The 24,258-nt window shown below is 59.0% G+C and overlaps 1 protein-coding gene across 5 annotated transcripts in view; it reads right to left on the bottom strand.

Annotated features, from left to right (window-relative positions):
• Window positions 1–2,917: 2,917 nt before the first annotated feature.
• GREB1 (growth regulating estrogen receptor binding 1) overlaps window positions 2,918–24,258 on the bottom strand; it is a gene marked incomplete at both ends in the record, with an annotated part of 61,113 nt that continues 39,772 nt past the window's right edge. For 4 of the 5 annotated variants that reach the window (XM_080683476.1, XM_080683478.1, XM_080683477.1 and 1 more), the window contains 12 exons: window positions 2,918–3,081; window positions 4,598–4,736; window positions 5,748–5,948; window positions 7,781–7,916; window positions 9,579–9,797; window positions 11,648–11,822; window positions 12,689–12,893; window positions 15,024–15,185; window positions 17,955–18,097; window positions 20,675–20,833; window positions 21,598–21,700; window positions 23,579–24,186. In XM_080683476.1, coding sequence (XP_080539602.1) covers window positions 2,918–3,081; window positions 4,598–4,736; window positions 5,748–5,948; window positions 7,781–7,916; window positions 9,579–9,797; window positions 11,648–11,822; window positions 12,689–12,893; window positions 15,024–15,185; window positions 17,955–18,097; window positions 20,675–20,833; window positions 21,598–21,700; window positions 23,579–24,186 — 2,414 coding nt within the window. Of the gene's footprint in view, window positions 3,082–4,597; window positions 4,737–5,747; window positions 5,949–7,780; window positions 7,917–9,578; window positions 9,801–11,647; window positions 11,823–12,688; window positions 12,894–15,023; window positions 15,186–17,954; window positions 18,098–20,674; window positions 20,834–21,597; window positions 21,701–23,578; window positions 24,187–24,258 lie in introns of all 5 variants that reach the window. The other variant, XM_080683479.1, reaches the window with a different exon arrangement.

The raw sequence follows: 24,258 nt of genomic DNA on the forward strand, positions 1-24,258 counted from the left end.
ATGAAAAAATATCCTAAGGATTAAAAAAAAAAAGAATTACCTGGGGAGACTGTAAAGATACAGATTTTATAAGTCAAAAAATATTAAATACAAAACTTGTCATGGAAAACCTGTCTCCTCCCCACCCTGAGCTATATATTCTCTAGTCTAGACACACCGCTGGCCACGCTCTGCCTCAGCCGGTGGAGTGTGGGGAGTGTGGCAGGAAAAGCCTACTGTATTTCCCATGAACCTCCTAACAAAAGCCCCGGGTCCCCTTTCAGCTTTAGCCACAGGGGAGCTCAGAGCACCCCAAAAGCCACCGTCCTGCGTGGCACGCTCCTTCATACATGTTCAGCCACCGCTCCCTCCATGTCCACCTGCCTTTTCTCTCTCAGTGACTCCTCCTCATGTTACTCTGCCCCACCCGTGTGGGGTTAGTCTCATTTCCTTTCCAAAACTGTCTTTTCTGTCATGCTGTTCGGTTGTTAAGCAGGCAGCCCTGGAAAGCACTGGCCACACAGCTTCCTCTCAAAAGGATGTCCATACCCGCACCAAGAAACAAACGCACAAGTTTTATTTGTAAGACTGGAACCAACAAGGATATTCGTTTGGGGTGGGGTTTTTTGTTGTTTTTTTAGTTTAAATTAATAAAATGGGGGGAACAGCACAACGTTGCTTATGTACAAAAGACAAATGTAACTAAAGAAGGTATGTTTTTATTCCAAAATAGGAATAATGACAGGTACAAGGGGATGATTTCATAAACGTTGCTCTAAATCTTTTACACTCGTGGGTTATTTCCTAGGGGAGAAAGGGTTGGCATTCATTCTTTGGCATCATCTTGTAAAATAACGTCTTCTTGACCCGTTATCCGTGAGAGTGCTTATAAAAGCCCGAGACAGAGGACAACGCGTTCTAGGATTGGCTTTTCAGTGTCGTCATGCGTCTCCTGCGGTGACGGGCCGCTCCAAGGGCGGGGTGGTGCGGGGAAGACGGACTCGGGGGACCCGAGTCCAGCAGTGGGACTTACGCTCCTCTCCGGGGCTGTGCAGTCTCCGCACCTCAACTGTCTCCTCTTTCAAATGGGAGAGTAATCCCACCCACCCACACCGGCTGTGGGAAGGGTCCATCAAGATCATCACTGTGGCCCAACGCCTGGCCTGGCCTGGCCTGTGGGGCTCAGCCGGTTGGGCATCTTCCCATGCAGCGAGAGGTTGCCGGTTCCATTCCCGGTCAGGGCACATGCCCAGGTTGCAGGCTCGATCCCTGTTCTCACATTGATGTTTCTCTCCCCTCTACTGTCGGAAGCCGCCCATTGTCCTCACTAGCAGAGGTGTGGACAAGGAGCCTGCAAGGCTGGTCAACCTTGAAGCTCTGAAAGGTCAGAGCCAACCACCCACTGTCTAGTTGAGACAATGGTAGCTGAAGCAACCTCCACCTTCTAGTTTTATGTAAATGCTTGCTGATTGGCTATTATTGGAATTGCCTGTCTAAAGGCTATGGGTGTATCCCATAGTCTTAATAAAAGGGATCGCAAGGCCAGGGTGGGGTGAAGTCCTTCCCCTTGAGTTGGGCTCCCGCCTGGCCCCCAATATTTCCAAATTAATATTTTCTAGTCTCTTTCATTTGCGTGTGGCCTCCTCCAGAGCCCGAACCCTGAACCTGAACCACGCGGGTCGTGGTTGGGGTGGGGGGGGGGGGCACTCGCACCCGACTCCCTGCCTCTCTCTCTAAAAATCAAAGTATTTTTTTAAAAAACATTCTGGCAGATAAGTGAAAGTGTATCATGGAACATCCCTACTGTCATCTGTCTGTGCCCCTGCCTCTCGGGTCAGCGACCCAGCATTCATGAGAAAAGCCAAGCTGTTTAAGGAACTGAACACTGAGCTTCAAAAAATCATGGTCAGAAGGCTAGTTCGTACCAAGCTGTGTGTGTATCCCTTCGGGGGTGTTTACTGTTTCATGTAAACCATTTCGTCTTCTTTCCTTTGAAAGGCGGATCCCATTTCTTACGGTCAACCCGCCTCTGTAACCCAATTCCCTTCCTGCAATCTTTTAAAGAAAAAAGCTTCTCCTCCCTTTTGCCCCAAGAGATAGGGCGTCTACCCTATACCAGTGGTCGGCAAACTGCGGCTCGCGAGCCACATGCGGCTCTTTGGCCCCTTGAGGGTGGCTCTTCCACAAAATACCACGGCCTGGGCGAGTCTATGTTGAAGAAGTGGCATTAGAAGCAGTTTAAGTTTAAAAAATTTGGCTCTCAGAAGACATTTCCATCGTTGTCCTGTTGATACTTGGCTCTATTGACCAATGAGTTTGCCGACCACTGCCCTAGACTATCTGAATAGACTCGTATTTGCTCTGAAGTAAAACCATTTGTTTTACTTGATTCAAGTGGGTACCTTTGGGCTTTTTAGAAAGCGAACTTCTAGGCAAGGACACAATTCTTATTCGGCGACCCAGCTTTTACGGCGAAAGCGTTTTTTTTTTCAAAATATTGCTTTGTAGTAGACGGTGAGGAAGCCTACGCGGCTCACATCATGCCCGTTGTCTGAACACTGGCACCTCTGTAAGATAATCCAAGACATTTGGAACTAAGAGAAACGCCAAGTTCCCCCACGGAAGCACATGGATGGCATGACAGGAGGCGACACTTTGTTCTTCACGAGATGGGCTTGGACGCAGCCCAGGGCGACGCCGCTGGCCCGGACCCGGGAGGGGGGGTGCGCGTCGCCGACGCCCGCCACCCACCGATGCCCGTCCCTCTCGTGAGTCCCCATCAGCCCTGGGCTTTGGGGGCGCCACGGGGGACTTGCCAGACAGTGTCGGGGGGCCCGTTTCTGTTCAAACACCCCGTGGCACTAATTCTCCCTTTAGCCTCAAACAGCACGAGGTTCCGAAGGCTCCCCTCTTGCCAGAAACCCTGCGGGCGTCTCCCTCAGATGTGTCGCCCCGTCAGAAAGAAGAGCGGCCGGTCCTCCTTGGCGTTGGCGGTCTGGAACTCGTCGCGCAGGCGGAACTGCCACTCGTCTTCCAGCTCCAGGCGGACCACGGTCTGGCGCAGCGAGTTGCGGTCCTGACAGATCACGCACAAGGTCGCCCCTGCACGGAACGGCAGAGGGAGGCGTGTGAAGACGAACGGTGAGTTTATCCCGCGGAAACCTACCGTCTGGACCAGGGGTGGGCAAACTTTTTGACTCGAGGGCCACCATGGGTTCTTCAACTGGACCGGAGGGCCGGAACAAAAGCATGGATGGAGTGTTTGTGTGAACTAATATAAATTCAAAGTAAAGGAGCGGAGGGGAGAGCAAGAGAACCGGATAGAACAGCCGGATCCGGCCCGCGGGCCGTAGTTTGCCCACGGCTGGTCTGGACCCTGCCGGCTCGCAGAAAGAGGCTGCGCTTGGAAGGTGGGGGGGCAGATGTGCAAGGGCCTCGTTTCTTTGGGAATGCCTCCCAATCTCAGCAAGACACCCACGGCGAGGCGATCGGCCGGTGAGATAACATGGAGGCGGAGGGAATGCTGGCGACGAGGGGAAGAGAGAAGGAGAACTGGACAGAGACTGGCCGGATGCAAACCAAGCTCTCAGCGGCCTCCCTACCACCTTCTTCTCCCACTCGAGGCGACCAGCTCCCACCTGTCCCCACCCGCCCACCAGGTGCGTTTTCCCTCCTCTCGAATCCGAGCACAATCAAGACATCATGCATGTCCATTCACTCCGTAGCTCTGGCTGTCTCTCTGCCACCTACCTGCCTACCTGCCTCCTACATGGCCTGCCCTCCCGTAGACAAACTGTTCCCCAAGGGCAGAGACTGCCAAGGGCAGATATGGCTGTAAGCCCCTCGCTACCCAGGGCTCAGGGAACACCTGCTGGACAAGGTCAGCGTGAAGGGCAACCGAGGAAAAGCACATCGGTCAGGGCCCTCGGCTGGGCGGGATGTCGTTTTAAAGTCAGACGGCATGAACGGCTGCCGCTCTGAACGCTCTCGCAAGAAACCAACTGCAGCAGGAGAAAGATTCGCGTCAGAAGCATCCGTGTCCCAAGACGAGGAAGAGGAACTCGCCTTCCCAGAGGAACAGACATCTGTGGGGACCTGGGGCGGGTGTTAGGGATCTGCACTGTGCCCGGCCATGTGGCTCCGTGGTTCAGCGTCGCCCTATGAACCAGGAGGTCACGGTTCGATTCCCAGTCAGGGCACATGCCCGGGTTGTGGGCTTGATCCCCAGTAGGGGGCGTGCAGGAGGCAGCCGATCCATGATTCTCTCTCATCATTGATGTGTCTCTCTCTCCCTCTCCCTTCCTCTCTGAAATCAATAAAAAAACATCTTTTTAAAAAAGAATATACATTGAAAAGGAACACATTTCTGCCTTTTGCCTAAAAAAAAGGATGCATCTCATCTCCACCCAAACAGGTCAGGGGGTGCAGCGGGGGGGGGGGGGGGGGAGGGGGGAGCACGGCCCGGAACCCCGCCCCCACCTTCCTGGATGTTCCTGGCGGTTTCAGTCCCTCTCTGAGCCTCCGTGCACCCACTGGGGAAGGACTACGACCATCCTCAGAGGCAGCAGGTGACAAGCATTCAAGTCAGGGTCTGGGTAAGCAGGGGATGGGAGCTTACCTTTCAGGAAATGGAACTTTTTCAGAAAGCTGGCCCCCACGAAGGAGTCACAGAGGTAGAGCAGGAGCCCGCTGAACGTGGAGTCGGAGCAGCTGACGTTCAGGGAGTGGGGCCTGGAGCTTACGTAGCACACGGAGATCTGGAAAACAGCCAAGGGGACACTGCTCTCCGTGACCTGCTCAGCCACGTCACGCCACGGCTTCGCAGCTGACACGCCAACCACTCGGCCAAGCTCAAGGTTTTGGGGGATCAGAAACAATATCGTTTGTGTTATTTCCAAACCTACAGCCTCAAACTCAATTCCAAGAGATTTATCCGGATTTATCTATGCATTAACTCATCGGAGAATCGGGAATGTTTTGGCACCCAGCCAGTACGGCTCAGTGGTTGAGCATCGACCAGGAGGTCATGGTTGGATTCCCAGTCAGGGCACAGGCACGGGTTATGGGTTTGACACCCAGCAGAGGGCATGCAGGAGGCAGCTGATCAATGATTCTCTCTCATCACTCCTGTTTCTCTCTCTCCCTCTCTGAAATCAGTAAAAAAAATACATGCATATATTTTTTTTAAAGAAATGTGTTGGCATCAGCGTTGGGCTTGATTCCTAGCGTATTATACTGGGGCAAACCATTCACATGCTCTCCTGTGGATACATGAACACACGTATACCAGATCTGAGACGGACGGGCTTGATTTGAAACGGCTGCACCTGCAGTGTAAAACACGGGTCAGCACTGGAGGACCTGAAACTTGGTGCAAGCGAGAGAAGTACTCGACAGGACCCATTCCTTCAGCTGCAAATCCTGGGTGCAGAGGGCCCGGAAGACGGGAGGAGCGGGCTGGCGGGACAACCCGCGTGCAAAACCGATGGAAGGTTCCTGATGCCGGAACCTGGTGCAGAGGCCCCTGTGCTGTGCACACACTGTTCTTATTGCGATGGGACTGGTCAGGCTGCCCGGGGGGAAAGGACGCTCCTGATTCTAATAAGATAAACTTTTATTGGGTTATGAAGAAAACACCCTCTCAGCCTGTTTCACCAGCTGTGAAGGGGGTACACCCGAGACGCAGGTGCCGAGTGCATCCCGAGCCCTGGAGCCTCTGTCAGAGGCGCTTCCCGGGGGGACGGGGCAGCGGGCGCGCCGAGGGTTACCTGGGACCCGAGGTTCAGGTAGCAGTCGACCAGCAGCACGGGGTGGCCGTGGTTCCGCAGGGACAGCGGGAAGAAGCGGTGGCTGTGGTGCTGCAGGAACCGCTCCAGCAGGAGCTGCGCGGGGGCCGCCAGCGCCGGGTGCTTGCTGTCGGGCGCGCAGATGTACTGGGCGGGCACGACGGCCACGGGGCTGTCAGACACCTGCGTGGGGAGGAGGGGCGTCAGCACGCCCGGCCGCCCCGGCCGAGAAGGCCCTCCCGAGGCTGCCAGGCTGGGGGGACCCGGGCCGGCGGCCCCGCCATGGAAGAGGGGCCCCACGGCAGTGCCGCGAGCCGAGAGCCCACCGACGTGGACAATCAGGTTCTCTGTAAGAAAGAAACATCAGGTTCGCCCTAGCCGGTGTGGCTCAGTGGATAGAGCGTCGGCCTGCAGACTGAAGGGTCCCGGGTTCGATTCCAGTCAAGGGCATGTACCGTGGTTGCAGGCACGTCCCCGGTTGGGGGTGTGTAGGAGGCAGCTAATGGATGTTTCTCTCTCATCGATGTTTCTGGCTCTCTATCCCTCTCCCTTCCTCTCTGTAAAATATCAATAAAATATATTTTTTAAAAAAAAGAAAAAGAAACATCAGGTTCTACCCAAGGGGGCAGGTGACAACCGATCGACGTGATCAGTAAAAAATCGTCGACATTGACCTTGCCACGTAGGACGTTGGCCGTCTGGTCGGGGAAAAAGTACAGAGAGCCCTAACCGGTTTGGCTCAGTGGATAGAGGGTTGGTCTGCGGACTGAAAGGTCCCAGGTTCGATTCCGGTCAAGGGCATGTACCTTGGTTGCAGGCACATCCCCAGTAGGAGGTGTGCAGGAGGCAGCTGATCGATGTTTCTCTCTCATCGATGTTTCTAACTCTCTATCCCTCTCTCTTCCTCTCTGTAAAAAATCAATAAAATATATTTAAAAAAAAAAAAAAAGTACAGAGAATCCATGGGCCTTGGGGACATTTTTCCAAATCCAGGGATCAAACCCGGGGCACGGCCAGCCTCCCCAGACCCCCAGATCCCACCCGCCCCCACTGCCCTTCCTCCCGACCGCCCCGTCGAGCCCACCATGTCTTCCTCCCTCGCCAGCAGGTCCTCCCTGCCTGAGAGGCCGGGGACAGCAAGAAAACCATTGGGTCACTGCTGGACACCCGACGATGAGCTGTCACTGCCCCTACAGGGGAGTCTGGAGGTTCCCGCGGCAGTGAGGCCCTGCCCACGTCTCCAGCTCGTCTCCGCCACGCTCCCCTCCGGCCTTGGCGCTTCCTCCGCGCTGACCTCCTTGCTCCCCCCGCAGCCTCGTCACCCGGGCTCTCCCTGAGCCGGGACACACCGCTCGCTCCTTTTCCAGGTCTCCACCTTAACGTCCCCTCCCCGGGGACACGCACACAGATGCCACCCCCGCCCCCGGCGAGGTGAGGTCTCCCCGTGACACAGGCGTCGCCCCGGGGTGCTCATCACCTGGGCACTTCGCCCCGTATTTACTTAACATCCCTCTCGGCGCGAGGCGCCCGGCTCCCGGGGGAAGGACTGCGCGCCCAGCCAACACTGAGGGAGTAAACCGTGAAAACGAGTATTTCGCCGAAACCGGTTTGGCTCAGTGGATAGAGCGTCGGCCTGCGGACGGAGGGGTCCCGGGTTCGATTCCGGTCAAGGGCGTGTGCCTTGGTTGCGGGCACATCCCCAGTGGGAGGTGTGCAGGAGGCAGCTGATCGATGTTTCTCTCTCATCGATGTTTCTAACTCTCTATCCCTCTCCCTTCCTCTCTGTAAAATATCAATAAAATATATTAAAAAAAAAACAAAAAAAAAACACGAGTATTTCATTAGCTTTCCTCTCTATAACCAATGCACCATATGATCCCTAACGCGGGAAAATAAGACTGCGCTCAGACGAGGACTAAAGATAAAACACCTAATAAAGAATGCTCCCGAGGGAATGGAAGGAAAAGCTGGTTTCCAAAGCGCCCGGCCCACGGCCACGGCCCACGGCCACGCACCTTGGCGGTGATGTGGAAGGCCCGGTGGCCGCCCACCGCCATCTGCTTCTTCATGACGCTGAAGCGGTTGAAGCGGCACAGCAGCAGGCCGGCGCTGTGCACCCGCAGGTTGAAGTCCACGTCGTCGCACAGGAACCTGTCGGAGCCAGAGGAGGGGGCCGGTCGCACGGGAGGGGGGGCCCTCACCCCCCCAGGCTGTGGCATGTGTGCCTGCCACCGGGGCGACGGGGAGGGGCAGGCGCGGCCCCCCCTACGGACCCCCCTCCCGGAGGGCAGAGGCCAGCAAACGGGCCCGCCGGCTGCCACGTGCGGGCCCAGGAGCGGCGGGCGTCCCGCAGGCGCACCCGGCAGGAGGACTGCCACCTGCGCACGCACGGGCCCCTGGGAGCACCTGGCAAACCCTTCCGTCCGTCCGTCCGTCTGTTGAAAAGAACAAACCTCCCTCGACCAAAAAAAAAAAAAAAAAAAAAAATCAGCCACTGGTTCAGCTGAGGAAAACGCGGCTCCTGCAAAGCCGGCAAGTGGCAGAACGCAGACCCCTGGCAGGGCGCCTGGCCCCCAAGCCCCTCCCACACGGGCGCCTCAGGTGTGCCCCCGCCTGGCCCAGGGACACGCGACGCGGTGATTGGGTGACTGGGCCAGGGCGTCGGCCACCGGGCTCCGCTGAGCGCCTCTGTGGCGGGACACGTGGAAGCCACGTAAGGAAAGGACTTCACGGCGTCCTTCGGTGCGAAGGGTCCCGAGAGCTGTGACCAAGGAGGCCAAACAGCAGGAGGAAGGACACGCTGCACACGGCCAGTCCCTACGTAAAGCGCCATGGGAATCCACGGAGGAAGCTGAATGGCGTATGCAAGTCTCCCCACCACAGGATTATACGACGGGAGGGAGGGAGGGAGGGAGGGAGGGAGGGAGGGAGGGAGGGAGGGAGGGAGGAAGGAAGGAAGGAAGGATGGGAGGGAGGGAGGGAGGGAGGAAGGGAGGAAGGGAGGGAGGGAGGGAGGGAGGGAGGGAGGGAGGAAGGAAGGAAGAAAGGAAGGAAGGATGGGAGGGAGGGGGGGAGGGAGGGAGGGAGGGAGGAAGGAAGGAAGGAAGGAAGGAAGGAAGGATGGATGGGAGGGAGGGAGGGAGGGAGGGAGGGAGGGAGGGAGGGAGGAAGGAAGGAAGGAAGGAAGGAAGGAAGGAAGGAAGGAAGGAAGGAAGGAAGGAAGGAAGAATGAGCGTCAACCTAGGAACCAGGTGGTCCCGGTTTGATTCCTGGTCAGGGCACATGCCCGGGTTGCAGGCTGGATCCCCAGTGTGGGGCTCATTGATGTTCCTCTCTCTCTCTCCCCCTCTCCCTTCCTCTCTGAAATCAATAAAAATACCTATGTTAAAGCTGACAGCAGGGGCCAGGCTGGTGCTATGGGTGGGAGGCCTCTGGCTCCGTGGCCTACAGGGCAGCCGAGGAGTGGCTATCGGCCAGGCCTGGCTGCCCCTCCAGGAGGGAGGAGGGAGGAGGGAGGAGGGAGGAGGGAGGAGGGAGGAAGGAAGGAGGGAGGAGGGGGGAGGGGGGAGGGGGGAGGGGGAGGGGGGAGGGGAAGGGGGAAGAGGGAGGAGGGAGGAGGGAGGAGGGAGGTGGGAGGAGGGGGGAGGGAGGAGGGGGGAGGGAGGAGGGGGGAGGGGGAGGGGGGAGGGGAAGGGGGAAGAGGGAGGAGGGAGGAGGGAGGAGGGAGGAGGGAGGAGGGAGGAGGGGGAGGGAGGAGGGGGGAGGGCTGGAGGGCTGGGGGTGGAGCTGGGCGGCAGTGGGGCAGGCGCTCACCGGTTCTGGTTGTACTGCACGTTCTGGGTCAGGTCCACGTTCAGGACGATGAAGTCGTGGACGTGGCAGCGGGAGAAGGGCTCGCGCACGGCGCGGCCGCCGGCCTTGCTGGACCACTTGCGCATGCCGATGAGGGCGTAGTGGGTGATGTTGGGGGCCGCCTCGATGTGCTGCATGATGTGCTTCAGAGAGACGTTCCTTTCCGACCAGGAGAACTCTCTGCTCGGGACGGACAGGGACATCCCGGGGCTGACGTGCAAACACGGGCAAGGCCCTCTGGACGGGCCAGCCAGGACGTGCTCTCCCGCGGCCGACACCCCGGGCGGCGGGACCCACCAGGGCCGCGCGGAGGGCCAGCGCCAGGCTAAGCACCACCTTCCTCATCTCCCATCCTCCCAGCAGCCCCCCTGTGGCCTGGGCAAGCCCCCGCCCATTTCACAGAGGAGGACAAGGAGGCTCCGAGCGACGGACACGGGGTCACTCCACGGAGCCTGGCTTTAACGGCTCCTCCAAAGCCCACACGTCCCCATCCTGCGAACCACCTCGCCTCCCGGTTTGCAGGTGTGAAGGGAAGATGGTGGGAAAGAGCGGGTTCCACTGTGGTTGCACGAGAGAGAGTGGCAACCTGTCCACCTCCCAGCCCCAGGGCGTATCCGAGGCCTGTGAGGGCAGTGAGAGGCACTGATGCCCGGGGTGGGGGGGGGAGGGGGGGGCTCCAGGGCTGAGAGTCAGGGACGCAGGTCATGCCCACAAGGACCCAGGCGAGTTGCCCAACTTTCTGCGCCTCCGCTTCCTACTCCCCACCTGCGGGGCTTACACTGATCTCGCTAAGGGCCCCGCTGGGTCTGCCGCTCTGGGACGTGAACTGCGGCGGCGACGGAGTGAAACCCAGGAGGACAGAAGGAACGCTCGGCTCTCCCCATCCCGGCCCCCGGCCCAGCTCGTGCCGCGGGAGAGGGAGGGCGAGAATGTGGAAAGCAAAGCACATCACCATTCTCCTAGGTCCCATGCCGCCCCGTCACACAGAGAACGTTTCTTCCAGAACAGTGGTCGCCAACCCTTCAGACCTCACGGACCACCAGGGGTCCACGGGCCTCCGGTTGGCGACGCTGTTCCAGGAAACAGTGATTGAAGGCGTTCCATTAGGTCACGGGTGTCCTCAAACTATGGCCCGCGGGCCACATGCGGCCCGCCGAGGACATGGATCCGGCCCGCCGGGTGCCGCTGCCTGTCCTGCTTAGCAGCCGACGCGTCCCGGGCCCACAGTGCGCATAGGAATTTGTTCATAGTTTTTTTTTTAAACTATGGTCCGGCCCTCCAACAGTCTGAGGGACAGGGAACTGGCCCCCTGTTTAAAAAGTTTGAGGACCCCTGCATCAGGATGTCACACGAAGGAGGTGAACTGACCTAATGTTGGCCAAAAATCATCAGAAGTGCTCTAGCCGGTTTGGCTCAGTGGGCAGAGCGTCGGCCTGCGGATGGTCCCGGGTTCAATTCTGGTCAGGGCACGTGCCCGGGTTATGGGCTTGATCCCCAGTGTGTGTGTGTGGCAGTGTGGGGGGGGGGGGGGAGGAGGCAGCCAATCAATGATTCTCACTCATCGTGGATGTTTCTATCTCCCTCTCCCTCTCTCTTCCTCTCTAAAATCAATTAAAATGTATTTTTAAAAATATTACGGGCGTGAGGAGTTAGGCTGGGGGAGGGAGGAGGGCCTGGAGACCCCCGGAGGAGTTCTGGGGCCGGAGAGGGTCCCCTTGCTCACAAGGGAGTTGGTTCAACGCAGGTGTTCAGCTTGTGAAAATGTCTGCACGTGTATATTCTTCTTTCTGTTCACATTTTATATTGAATATACTGTATATGGTGTGGTTTCCTGTGTGTATTATACGTCAATGACGCTTTTTACAAACTTTCTGAACTCAAAGTAAAGCTTAGAGCGGGAGTCGGCTGCGTCCAGGGCTCTGTCCCCTACATGCCAGGCTCTCTGTGCCCTCCGGGTCCTCGCGGGGTGGAGGGGGTCCCCGCTGGAGAGAGCGCGCATCTGTCTCGCTATAGGTGTGGGAGGCGCTCACCTGCTTCTCTCCCCGCCACCGTCCACGTCCACCACGTTCCACATGACGCAGGAGTCGTCGGAAATCACGATGAAGGGCCAGATGTCCTGCGGCTTGATCCCCAGCTCCTCCTGCCGGTTCCGCTCCAGCTCCAGGTTGTGGTAGGACAGCTCCTTGATCAGGAAGTGGGCGGCGCCTGCAACGGCAAAGCCACCGCTGACCCCCGGTCCCGCCGGACACCCCCCCAGCACAGGCCTGGGCGGAGGGAGCACTGCTCACCGAGGCCCCACCCCCAGACCAGCCAGTCCCCACGGCCCTCGCCTGCATCCCTCGTCCACTCCCTCCTCGCTGTTGATTTGGGAGAGGAAATTCTAGGGGAGAAAACACACCTTTCCCATTTGCATATACATCTGTCTGTTTATCCTTGCTTTTCTTTTTTTTTTTTTTACTTTATTTTTGTATTTATTTTTTAATATGCTTTTATTTCAGAGAGGAAAGGAAAGAGAGAGACAGAAACATCAGTGATGAGAGAGAATTGTTGATGAGCCCAAAATCTGGGCATGTGCCCTTGACCAGAATCGAACCTGGGACCCTTCAGTCCACAGGCCTACACTCTATCCACTGAGCCAAACCGGCTAGGGCTCTTTCTCTTTTTAAATCTTTATTGTCGAAAGTATTAAATATGTGCTCTTTTATCCCTCATCGACCCCATCCAGCCCACCCCCACCCCCGCCCCAGGCCCTCAGCACCCCACAGCCGATCAATGATTCTCTCTCATCATTGATGTGTCTCTCTCTCCCTCTCCCCACCGCTCTGAAGTCAATCTATCTATATATATATATATATATATATATATATAATTAATTTTTTATTATATATGTATATATATATATATATACGCACACATATATTTTATACACACACACACACACACACATATAAAAAATTCATTTTTTTAAGCCAACAAGCTTGGTGACAAATGCTGAACTCTGCCAGTTCTAGAACATTTTCTTGGGTCTCGGTTCCCGGGACGCCACCGAGGGGGGCGCGAGAGGAGCCTACCCACGCCAGCGCTGTTGAAGATGCTCGGCAGCACCAGCATGATGTGGTTGGGCCAGTACTTCTTATAAACGGGCATCTCATACTCCTTGACGACCAGCACGTGCAAGTGGCTGGCGCCATCCATCGCGTGGTACAGGTTGAAGAGTCCGTGCTCGTGACGGCCGGTGGTCGGGGTGAAGGTCGGGCTTTTTATATACTCGTGGCTCTGGGGCGTAGAAGCAGAAGGAGGGAACGTGTTTCTAAACGTGGTCACCGTCATTCCCCCTCCCTTTGAAACGTCCATCCCGTCCTCCTTGAATCCAGCTCAGCCCTGGGACTTGCTTTTACGGATAAAACGCAGTAAAAATGATGGTTGCACCAGCCCCGTTGGTGTGACTCAGTGGTGGACCGGCAACCTTTGAACCAGGAGGTCACGGTTCGATTTCCAGGCAGGGCACAGGCCTAGGTTGTGGGCTCAGTCACCAGTAGGGGGCGTGCAGGAGGCAGCCGATCAATGGTTCTCTCTCATCATTGATGTTTCTATGTCTCTCTCCCGCTTCCCTTCCTCTCTGAAATCAATGAAAAAATGAATTTTTTTTTAAGTGATGGGGCACCAGTTCTGAGCCTGGCTGCCAAGGCGGGCACATTCCGCCCTCTCTCTGAACCCTCCCAGGAACAAGCCAGGGCCAGCCTGCTGCAGGGGCAGCGACCACGTGGAGCAGAGGGCCGCCCACAGAGGCCACCCTCGCCGGCCAGCCCCAGCCCTCCTGGGAGCCAACGGTAGACACACGAGTGCGCTCAGCCCAGCTGAACCTGCACGAAGTCCAGATTCCCAGCCCACGGGCTCACAGCTGCTGGTAAGTAAACGTGGTTTGGAAACAGTTAAGCAACCCAACCTGACTGGCATCTGTCAGCTGCCTCCATTCCTTCCCCTTTCCCCGGAGCAGCGCATCTGGTGCTTGGAGCCCAGGCTGTTCCTGTGTGACCTCAGTCCCCATCACCGACCCACACCGCCTGGCGAGTTACACCCTCGGCTGTGCATCTTGCTACAGAGAACCCGGGGTCTCCGCCTTTCCCTCGCAGGAGCTCTGCTCCCGCAGAAGTCCTTCCTCTAAGCACAGCCACGGAGCTGTGACGGCAGCCACTGAGCTGTGACGGCGCTGTGCTCACGGCTGTGCTCACGGACGTAAGTCGGTGGAAACGGGGGTGAAAATAAATCCTTGCCCACTGCGCACCCGACCCCAGCCCACGGGGCGGGAGACTCCACGCAATGAAGGCCTCTTGGGTGCTTTACAGATGCTTTCAGTGCTTGATATGAGGGTCGGAAGGCTGGGTACAGCCCCCCCCCCCCCCCCCCCCGCCCGGCTTCCGGCCCTCGGCATCCACACCCAGCTTGCAGTGACCGGGCGGTGAAAGGGCAGCAGGGCTGCTGAGATTGACAGCTGGAACTGGCCAATCACCCCTGGAGGAGCGTCTCCAGGAGGGCGGTCCCAGAGATGATGGGCGGGTAAGAGCCATCGCGTCCCAAGAGGCAACGCAGGCTTCAGAGATACACACTGAAGGGTTATGGGTGAAAGGACGTGATGTCTGCGCTTGGCTTCCCGATAACACAGGAAGGCGGAGGAGGAGAGGAGGACAGATGGCGAAACGGGACCGGCCACGAGTCAGTAACTGTTGGAGTTGGTAATGGGGCCATGCTCTCCTACCACCTGGCCTGGCTGGGTGCTTCCTAGCGGAGAGCACCCAAGAGCAGAGTGGGCGCCACGACCGTCCGCTCAGCACCTCTTCCAGCTGGGCCGGCGCCTTATGTCCCTGACGCCTGTAACTCTCCCCGCAAGCTTTTGCAAGAGCTACGATCGCCTGGGCCAGGGGTCGGCAAACTCATGAGTCAACCGAGCCAAATATCCACAGGACAACGACTGAAATTTCTTTGGAGAGCCACATTTTTTAAACTTAAACTTCTTCTAACGCCACTTCTTCAAAATAGACTCGCCCAGGCCGTGGTATTTTGTGGAAGAGCCACACTCAAGGGGCCCAAGAGCCGCATGTGGCTCGCGAGCCGCAGTTTGCCAACCACTGGCCTGGGTGAATGGATGGGGAAGCGGAGGCTCAGAGACCTGGACACATTCAAATAGCCCGGAAACAGCAGAGCAAGGCTCCAACTTGACGCCAGGGGACCCCGAGGCCCTGACGTTCCCAGCCTCCTCCTCCTCCAAGGCCAGTGACCGCCCCGGTCCCTCCACCAGGCCCCACCTGCCCTGGGCTCATCGGGCAACTACGGTCTCTGGGTCTCCTGCTCCGCGGTCCCCGGCAGCCACACCGATCGGACCCCCCCGCCCGGGCCCGAGGCCAGTACCTTGTCGGTGACGAGGGGCAGCCGCATGCTCTCCAGCTGGCCTCCGGGCTGGCTGAAGACGAAGTGGTGCTCCTTGGACTTGGGGATGATGAAGTGCAGCTGGATCTCCTCTCCTAACATGGAGTAAGAGAAGGCAAAGGCGTGCAGGGTGGACTCATAGAGCTGAGGTGCGGGGGAGAGGACAGAGCCCGGCGTCAGCGTCCGGCGGAACCTCCCCGAAGACCCCCGACCCGCCGGGCTGCGACAACGCGGGTCACAGCCACCTCTGCCCCACAGCACGGGGAGCCCACGGCCGGGTGCCGCCCGTACAAGGTGTGGACACCCGGGTCTTGCTGCCGGAGGCCACGCCCGCTCGGCCGAAGCCGGACCCCGTCGCTAATTCTGGGCACGCTTCACCCAGGGGCGTGGCGCCAACCCCTCCGGACTCTGGATCTGACCCAGGGTGCTAGGTTATCTGCTAAGCAGTCCCCCTGGAGACCCATGTTCTGTGCTAACAAACGTGTTTTTCCATCCTATGTAACTGCACGTGTCATCGAGTGTTCATAAAACAGTAAGAATTGCCGAAACCAGTGTGCTCAGTGGATAGAGCGTCGGTCTGTGGACTGAAGGGTCCTGGGTTCGATTCCGGTCAAGGGCATGTACCTTGGTTGTGGGCACATCCCCAGTGGGGGGTGTGCAGGAGGCAGCTGATCGATGTTTCTCTCTCATCGATGTTTCTAGCTCTCTATCCCTCTCCCCTCCTCTCTGTAAAATATCAATAAAATATATTTAAAAAAAAAAAAGTAAGAACTGCGCACACCTGTACACCCCGGTCTCGCTATGCCCACCCCTCGGCCTCTCTGTACCGTCATAAACGATCGTAGGAAGCAGGCCCACCTCAGGGCTGTGAAAACTGGCATTCGGAGGTCTTAGGCTCACTCCCAGGCCCAAGTCCAGTCTCGCCTCTAGTCACTTCGGCCAAAGAGCCCTCCCCTCACGCCACAGCTGGCCTGACCCTGACCCCTCCCAGCCCGGCTCTGCCCAACCCATGCGATGCCTCCTCGGGCCTCAGCTCCGGCACCCAGAGGGGCCTCCCGGACCCCTCGCCCTGCCCGCCAGTGTGCGCTGTGCACCCCCGGCAATGACGGGCTGGGAGGGCGGACGCAGGCCGGGCACACCAGCTCTCGACTCCTCCTGGGGTTCCTCTAGGGCCGTGGTCGGCAAACCGCGGCTCGCGAGCCACATGCGGCTCTTTGGCCCCTTGAGGGTGGCTCTTCCACAAAATAGCACGGCCTGGGCGAGTCTATTTGGAAGAAGTGGCATTAGAAGAAGTTTAAGTTTAAAACATTGGGCTCTCCAAAGAAATGTCCATCGTTGTACGGTTGATATTTGGCTCTGTGGACGAATGAGTTTGCCGACCACGGGTCTAGAACCACAGAGCCCTCTGGGAGCAGAGAAGAGGGAGAGACTGTGGCCTGGGAGGGAGCACGGAGGGAGGCACCTGAGGAAATTTCAGGAAAGGGCCCGGGGAGCTGTGAGAGGCGAGCGAAAGAGCAGAGGGGGCCAGTGTCCGTGCCTCCTGCCTGCCTGGCCCTCGGCAGCCCTTCCTCTTCCTCCCCGTGAGCAAGGACAGGAGCTTCATTCACTAGGATAGCAGCGGTCGGCAACCGTGGTGCGTGGACCACTGGTGGTCCATGAGGTCGAAAGGTTGGCGACCGCTGGCTTATAGAACCGTGAGATACTGCCTCCGGGGTTTCAGTGAGGATTAAGTAAGAAGCTGGCCCTCGCCGGTGTTGCTCAATGGGTAGAGCGTAAGCCTGCGGACTGAAGGGCCTCGGGTTCGATTCCGGTCAAGGGCACATGCCTGGGTTGTGGGCTCGGTCCCCGGTAGGGGGCGTGCAGGAGGCAGTGCTCAATGATTCTCTCTCATCATTGATGTTTCTATCTCTCTCTCCCTCGCCCTTCCTCTCTGAAATCAATAAAAATATATATTTTTTTTAAAAAATAAGCTAGACAGGACATTTCCCTAACCCGCGCACCTTGAATGGACAGGTGTGGCGTGTATCCATTTAGGTGGCCAGCCAGGGCCTGGGCCAGTGGCCCTATCCATATACCCAGTGTCCAGGACAAAGGACATTTTCTACCACATGGAAAGGTTGGGAAGGCCCTGGCCAGGTGGCTCAGTTATGACTGGAGCATCATCCCACACACCAAAAGGTTGCGGGTTCAATTCCTGATCAGGGCGCATACCTAGGCTGTGGGTCCCATCACTACACGGGGTGCATATGGGAGGCAACAGATCGATGTTTCTCTCTCATCAGTGTTTCTCTCTCTCTCTGTCTCTCCCTTCCTCTCTCTCTGTCTCTCCCTTCCTCTCTCTCTAAAACCAATAAAAACATATCCTCGGGTGAGAATTAAAAAAAAAAATAAAGTAAAATAAAAGGTTGGGCAGTACTGAGATATAACAATGCCCTGCAGATTGCCTGGCGCACAGTAGGTGCTCGTGACGTGCATGTTCCTCTCTACATAATTTCTGTGTTTTGACCACACCGCTCTCCTTGCCGGCTTCCCGCTGCTCAGTGTTGCTCATGTGCATCTCTGTCCCACACCCCGAGTCTTGCGTATGGAGACAGTGCGTTCACGTCTGCGTCGGGCACACAGGACGCACTCAGGGAGTCGGCTGCCCTGAGCGGCGGAAGCTGCTGGGACGCAGGCAGATTCGGATCCCTGCAGCCAGCTCGCCTTGCCGCGAGAACCCGTGCAGCCTGGAGAACGCCCGTTCCGCGGGGTCGGCAGCCACGTCACAGATTACAGATGGGAACTGAGGACGCCAGCAGACCAGGAAGCAAGGCTTCCAGAACTTTCCACCTCCCGCTCCGGAATGGAAACATAACCAGGGAAACAACGGCGCGAGCCCGGGGGAAGCAGGGCGTGCCCGGCGCCCGCGCCTACCTGGTAGCGGGGGTGGAAGCCCATGTACTGGTGGCACTGCTCGCAGTGGTGGTAGGTGTTGTGGGCCGCATACTTGGACAGCCGCATCCGTGCCGTGTGGCGCCGCACGAACAGGTCCTCGGGCTTCCTGGGCGGCCCCCTGTCTGCAGGGAAGCCCAGCGTCACGGAGCCGCACGGGCAGGTGAGCCCCCCCGCCCCTCACACGGACAAGAGCCGAAACGCTACTGTGGGATGGGAGACGGCGGGACCCGAGGGGACTCGGCGGCTCAGACACGACAGTCTCCGTGGGTCACACGACAGACTGTCCACTCGTCATGTTACACGTGAGCCTGTGAATGTCGGATCAACGTTTACTCAAGGACTCGCTACCTGACAACTGATTGCCAGCGCAACACGCAAAGACTGCAATGCGGGGAAGCGCCCCATCTTTCCAGTGACTTAGCAGGAGTAAGAGGCCAGCACTGGCTTTCATTAGAGACACGCCTCTGGGAGGGCCCCCCAGGGACAGAGAGTGAGGGCCCCCCAGGGACAGAGAGGGAGGGCCCCCCAGGGACAGAGAGGGAGGGCCCCCCAGGGACAGAGAGGGAGGGCCCCCAGGGACAGAGAGTGAGGGCCCCCAGGGACAGAGAGTGAGGGCCCCCAGGGACAGAGAGTGAGGGCCCCCAGGGACAGAGAGTGAGGGCCCCCCAGGGACAGAGAGTGAGGGCCCCCCAGGGACAGAGAGTGAGGGCCCCCAGGGACAGAGAGGGCCCCCAGGGACAGAGAGTGAGGGCCCCCAGGGACAGAGAGGGCCCCCCAGGGACTGAGAGCCCCCAGGGACAGAGAGTGAGGGCCCCCCAGGGACAGAGAGTGAGGGCCCCCAGGGACAGAGAGTGAGGGCCCCCCAGGGACAGAGTTGGAGGGCCCCCCAGGGACAGAGTTGGAGGGCCCCCCAGGGACTGAGAGGGAGGGCCCCCCAGGGACAGAGTTGGAGGGGCCCCCAGGGACAGAGAGGGAGAGCCCCCCAGGGACAGAGAGTGAGGGCCCCCAGGGACAGAGAGGGCCCCCCGGGACTGAGAGTGAGGGCCCCCAGGGACAGAGAGTGAGGGCCCCCAGGGACAGAGAGTGAGGGCCCCCAGGGACAGAGAGTGAGGGCCCCCAGGGACAGAGTGGGAGGGCCCCCAGGGACAGAGTGGGAGGGCCCCCCAGGGACAGAGTGGGAGGGCCCCCCGGGACAGAGTGGGAGGGCCCCCCGGGACAGAGTGGGAGGGCCCCCCCGGGACAGAGTGGGAGGGCCCCCCCGGGACAGAGTGGGAGGGCCCCCCAGGGACAGAGTGGGAGGGCCCCCCAGGGACTGAGAGGGAGGGCCCCCAGGGACAGAGTGGGAGGGCCCCCCAGGGACAGAGTGAGGGCCCCCCAGGGACAGAGAGGGAGGCCCCCCAGGGACAGAGAGTGGTCTGCCTGAGAACCATGGAGAGAACATTCTCGTCTGATGGCCTCTGGTGACGATTCTCCTCCCACTGCATTCCCCAGGCTTTCCCGTCCGTGTCTACAATCACACCGGCCACTAACACTGTGTCAGCTGATGGGGACCCTGAACTGTGGCGAGCTGGCACGGCCATGGCCTCCTCAGCCCCAGGGCACCTTATGGGCCGCGCCAGCTCAGCCAGGTTCGGTGAGCCTGAAGGGGCGGTGAGGGATTGAGAAAAGACAGACAGAATGAAGCTGGGTCTGGGGGGGACGCTGTCCTCTCTGACGGAGAGCTAGCGACGGCGCCGCGGACGACAAGCCGTGTCTTTATTTCACAGCAGATGCCACGAGGCAAAGGAAGGGCGTGGTCAGGAGGTTTACAACATTCTCGTGGGTTTCGATCCTACTCAACTACGTGCACCTGAACTCTATCAAGCCCACGTCACTCAGGCACGTGGGGCCACGTGTTCGGACCACAGGGTCAAGCTGACAGCTCCAGCTGTTGGCTGTCATGGTGCTGGGAGGCTCTGCCCTCCACACTGGGACCTGCCCGTGGCTTTGCCAGGAGAGGACTGTGCCCTCTCATCAGTCCGAGGCTTGAACCTGTCCAAACACTGTGGCCGCTCTCCACACTGAACCACCACAGGTGACAACACGGTGACGGTCAGAGGTCCCTGCGGCAGGAGGGGGAGAACAAGAGACCGAGGGAGCAGAGGGAAGGCGAGCATTTTGTCACCACAATCCCAATCCCATAAAGATACGTGTCACCCCAGCCAGTCTGGCTCAGTGGATGGAGCATCGGCCTACAGACTGTACAGACTGAAGGGTCCGGGGTTCGATTCCGGGCAAGGGCACGTACCTCGGTTGCAGGTTCGATGCCCGGCCCTGGTCAGGGTGCCTGCAGGAGACAACCCATCGATGTCTCTCTCTCATGTTGATGTTTCTCTCTCTCTCTCTCCCTCTCCCTTCCATTCTAAAACTAATGGAAAAATATCCTCAGGTGAGGATTAACCACAGAAAGATACACGTCTTTTATCCGCTCTTAACCAAGAGCTTCAGGACATCCTGACCGGGACACAGCCCAGCCCATGTCCTCAGCGTTCCCAGCGCTCGCTGAGCGTCCGTCGTCCTTCCTGGTCCCCTAAGAGGCCTCCCTGCCGCGGGAGGTGCGGCCTCCACGCTGTGCTAGGCAACTGAGCGCATCCCTCACGTGTGCGGCCTCTCCCTTTCAGAGGCCACGTCCAGGCCCCGGGAGACACATGGAGCCCGACCTTCGCTCTTGGCGCTCTGGTGGTGTGAGCAGATGAGGCTGGCGTCTTCGTACTTGGGGTCATGGACCGTGTAGTCGAAAGGCAGCTTCCTGAAGAGCTCCAGGTCCGGCCAGGGGTCGCTGCGCTGGAGGTAGCGCCACTCGGATTCCTCTCGGAGGTCTAGGGGGTCGGGAGAGACACGGGGGACACGTGACCAGACGGGGACAGAGAGCGGCGTCAAGTCCCGGCTTCGTTCTCGTTCTCTCCAAGAAAGGCGGCGGCAGAAACACACCTGAAACACGGCGGGTTTTCACGGGAACCACGGTCCACCCTATGGGGACGGCGGGAAACCCAGAGGCGAAGGAGAGACCCGGCTGCCTGGGCTTCTGTGGTTCCGAACGCCCCCCCACACGGAAGCACGGTCGAGAGCAGCCGTGGGCAAACTACGGCCCACGGGCCGGATCCGGCTGTTCTATCCGGTTCTCTTGCTCTCCCCTCCGCTCCTTTACTTTGAATTTATATTAGTTCACACAAACACTCCATCCATGCTTTTGTTCCGGCCCTCCGGTCCAGTTTAAGAACCCATTGTGGCCCTCGAGTCAAAAAGTTTGCCCACCCCTGGTCGAGAGCATCCGCAGCAGTGCTGCGTGAGGACACGGGGGACCCCCTCTCCTAAGGATGACTGATCCTCGACTGCACCTGTTAGGACCACCGGGCCATCGGACCCCTAACGGCCACTTGTCAGCTTCCCGCCACAGGGGAACAAAGTCCAGCGGGGGAAAAGCCAGCTGGACACCAGGAGTCAGACCACGTAGGAACGGAAACTGTGCTGAAGGCCCCGATCGCCCGCCTGCATCCCATCTGCGTCCCAGGCCCCCCAGCTCCGCCCGGACCCACGGAGGACCGGAGCGTCCCGCCCATGACGGCGCGAGGCTGACACTCACCGACATTGATCTCTTCCTCGTCGTACACGTCCACCTCCGTCAGCCGGATGAGCATCCGGGACAGGATGCTGAGGAACTGCAGGTAAGCGCCCGTCTTCCCGATCTGCGAGCACGAGGGGGTTGGCGCCCCAGTCAGTGCACCCCGTCTCCGCGCCAGGAGCACCCGCCACGCCTCATGGCACCTCCCTTTTTTTTTTAATGTATTTTATTGATTTTTTTACAGAGAGGAAGGGAGAGGGATAGAGAGTTAGAAACATCGATGAGAGAGACACATTGATCAGCTGCCTCCTGCACACCTCCACCTGGGATGTGCCCGCAACCAAGGTACATGCCCTTGACCGGAATCGAACCCGGGACCCCTCAGTCCGCAGGCCAACGCTCTATCCACTGAGCCAAACTGGTTAGGGCAGGCACCTCCCTTTTTTATAACTTTTTTTAAATTCTCACTGGGGATATTTTCCCATTGATTTTGAGAGAGGGAAAGACAGAGAGAAACATCCATGTGAGAGAAACACATCGACTGGCTGCCTCCGGCACGCGCCCCAACCAGGGTCCAGCCCGGGGAGGAGCCTGCAACCGAGGTATATGCCCTTGACCGGAATCGAACCCGGGACCCTTCAATCCGTAGGCCAACGCTCTATCCACTGAGCCACACTGGCCGAGGAGGCACCTCCCCCTTTTAAAGGTCTCGCCTAATTAAAGCAAGAGAAGGGCGGGTGCAGAGACAGTCGAGGGGCAATGGGGCTAACGAAGGGGGCCTGCCTGGGTATAAACCATGGCAAAGGGGTCTCCGGCTTTAACGGCGGCATTTGTTTAAGCCGCTGGCAATAGGACTTGGGCATAAGCTGAAGAAAGGCTGCTTCAGAGAAAAGAAACTGCCAATATAAAGCATCATTTCTTCAGTCTCGCACAACTGCAAACGCTAGTCTTGTCTTCATCGATACGTCTATGGCAGCCGTGGGCGAACTACGGCCCGCGGGCCGGATCCGGCTGTTCTATCCGGTTCTCTTGCTCTCCCCTCCGCTCCTTTACTTTGAATTTCTATTAGTTCACACAAACACTCCATCCATGCTTTTGTTCCAGCCCTCCGGTCCAGTTTAAGAACCCATTGTGGCCCTCGAGTCAAAGTTTGCCCACCGCCCTAACTGGTTTGGCTCAGTGGATAGAGCGTCAGCCTGCGGACTGAAAGGTCCCAGGTTCGATTCCGGTCAAGGGCATAAACCTGGGTTGCGGGCACATCCCCAGTAGGAGGTGTGCAGAAGGCAGCTGATCGATGTTTCTCTCTCATCGATGTTTCTAACTCTCTATTTCTCTCCCTTCCTCTCTGTAAAATAAATAAATGAATTAAAAAAAAAAAAGTTTGCCCACCCCTGGTCTATGGCAAGAAAACAGAATCCGTCCCGCGAGACCTAGCAAGTTCGCATCTCCCCTGAGCCCGGAAAGAGAAAGAAAGAAAGTCTCCTCTCCTTCCTTCTCCTTCTTGTTGCATCACAGAGTCCCTGCCCCTCAGGCGAGCGCCAGGCGAGTGCACAATTGGTCGTGGGTTTATGTGGGTCACAGCTGGTTCAAGGGGTGCCTGCCAGGTCCCCTACAAGGCTGGGACCCTGACAACCTCCTGCCTCCCGGTTCGGTGCCCCCCACATCCTCCCGTGTGAGAGCGCAGATCCCACAGACGGGCCACAGGGCCCAGGGAAGGGACGTGGGAAATGCCGAACCGCGGTTGGAAGGCCCGAGAGGCACCCCGAGGACCCGTCCACCCCCCGCATCCTGTGGAGGAAACGGAGGTGAGAGGACGGAAGTCGCCGGGCCCTGACCCCCGTCCACTGCCCCCGTGGGGCCCTCACAGAAGCTTCCGCCGTGAGGATGGCAAGATGTGCATAAGGGGGTGCTATCCGCCCTACGCTGCCGCTGGGCCTGAGCACAGACCCCCACGCCCCGGGTCCAGGCCGAGGTGGGTGCCCTCACCTGCGGGGGCCCTCACCTGCGGGGGCCCGCTGAGCAGCAGCCTGCGCGGGTGGAAGCCGTCCACGCAGCCCTCGGCGCGGTTCCCGTAGTCCATGTGGCTGGGCCGCGGCACCGTCCACTGCCGGTAGTACAGGGACTGCTCCGTGGACGTCATGGTCTTGCTGAGCAGGGGCCGGAAGGAGCTGGCCCACACGACCGAGGGGGAGGGCAGGAGCGAGGCGGCCTTGGGCAGGCCGCTGCTGTCGGTGGACGTGACCATGTCGTACACCAGCTTGGGCAGGAAGACGACGGGCGGCTGCCGGCGGGCCTTGGCCAGGGAGCACTGGGAGGCCTGTCGCACCAGCACGCCCGCGGCCGGCCCCGGGGGCGAGGAGGACGCGCCCGCGGCCGGCCCCGGGGGCGAGGAGGACGCGCCCGCGGCGGGGAGCTGGCGCGGCGAGGGGACCGCCACCTGGACGCTCCTCTGGCTGGTCTGCCGGCCGGAGTCGGGCTGGGGGGCCGGCCCCTGGGTGGCCCAGAGCCTCTGTGTGTCCTCTGAAGGGCCGCAGGGCTGCGGGGATCGGGCCTGCTCCCCCTGAAGGGCCCCCCCGGGCGGAGCCGAGGTCTCGCCACCGAGCGCCGAGCCTGGGGAGAGATGACCCCGTCGGCCACACAGGAAATGACCCTTCCCGAGACCTGCCGGCCGCCTGTGGCTGC

Source organism: Plecotus auritus, assembly GCF_963455305.1.
Source record: "Plecotus auritus genome assembly, chromosome: 8".
Lineage (NCBI taxonomy): Eukaryota > Metazoa > Chordata > Mammalia > Chiroptera > Vespertilionidae > Plecotus > Plecotus auritus.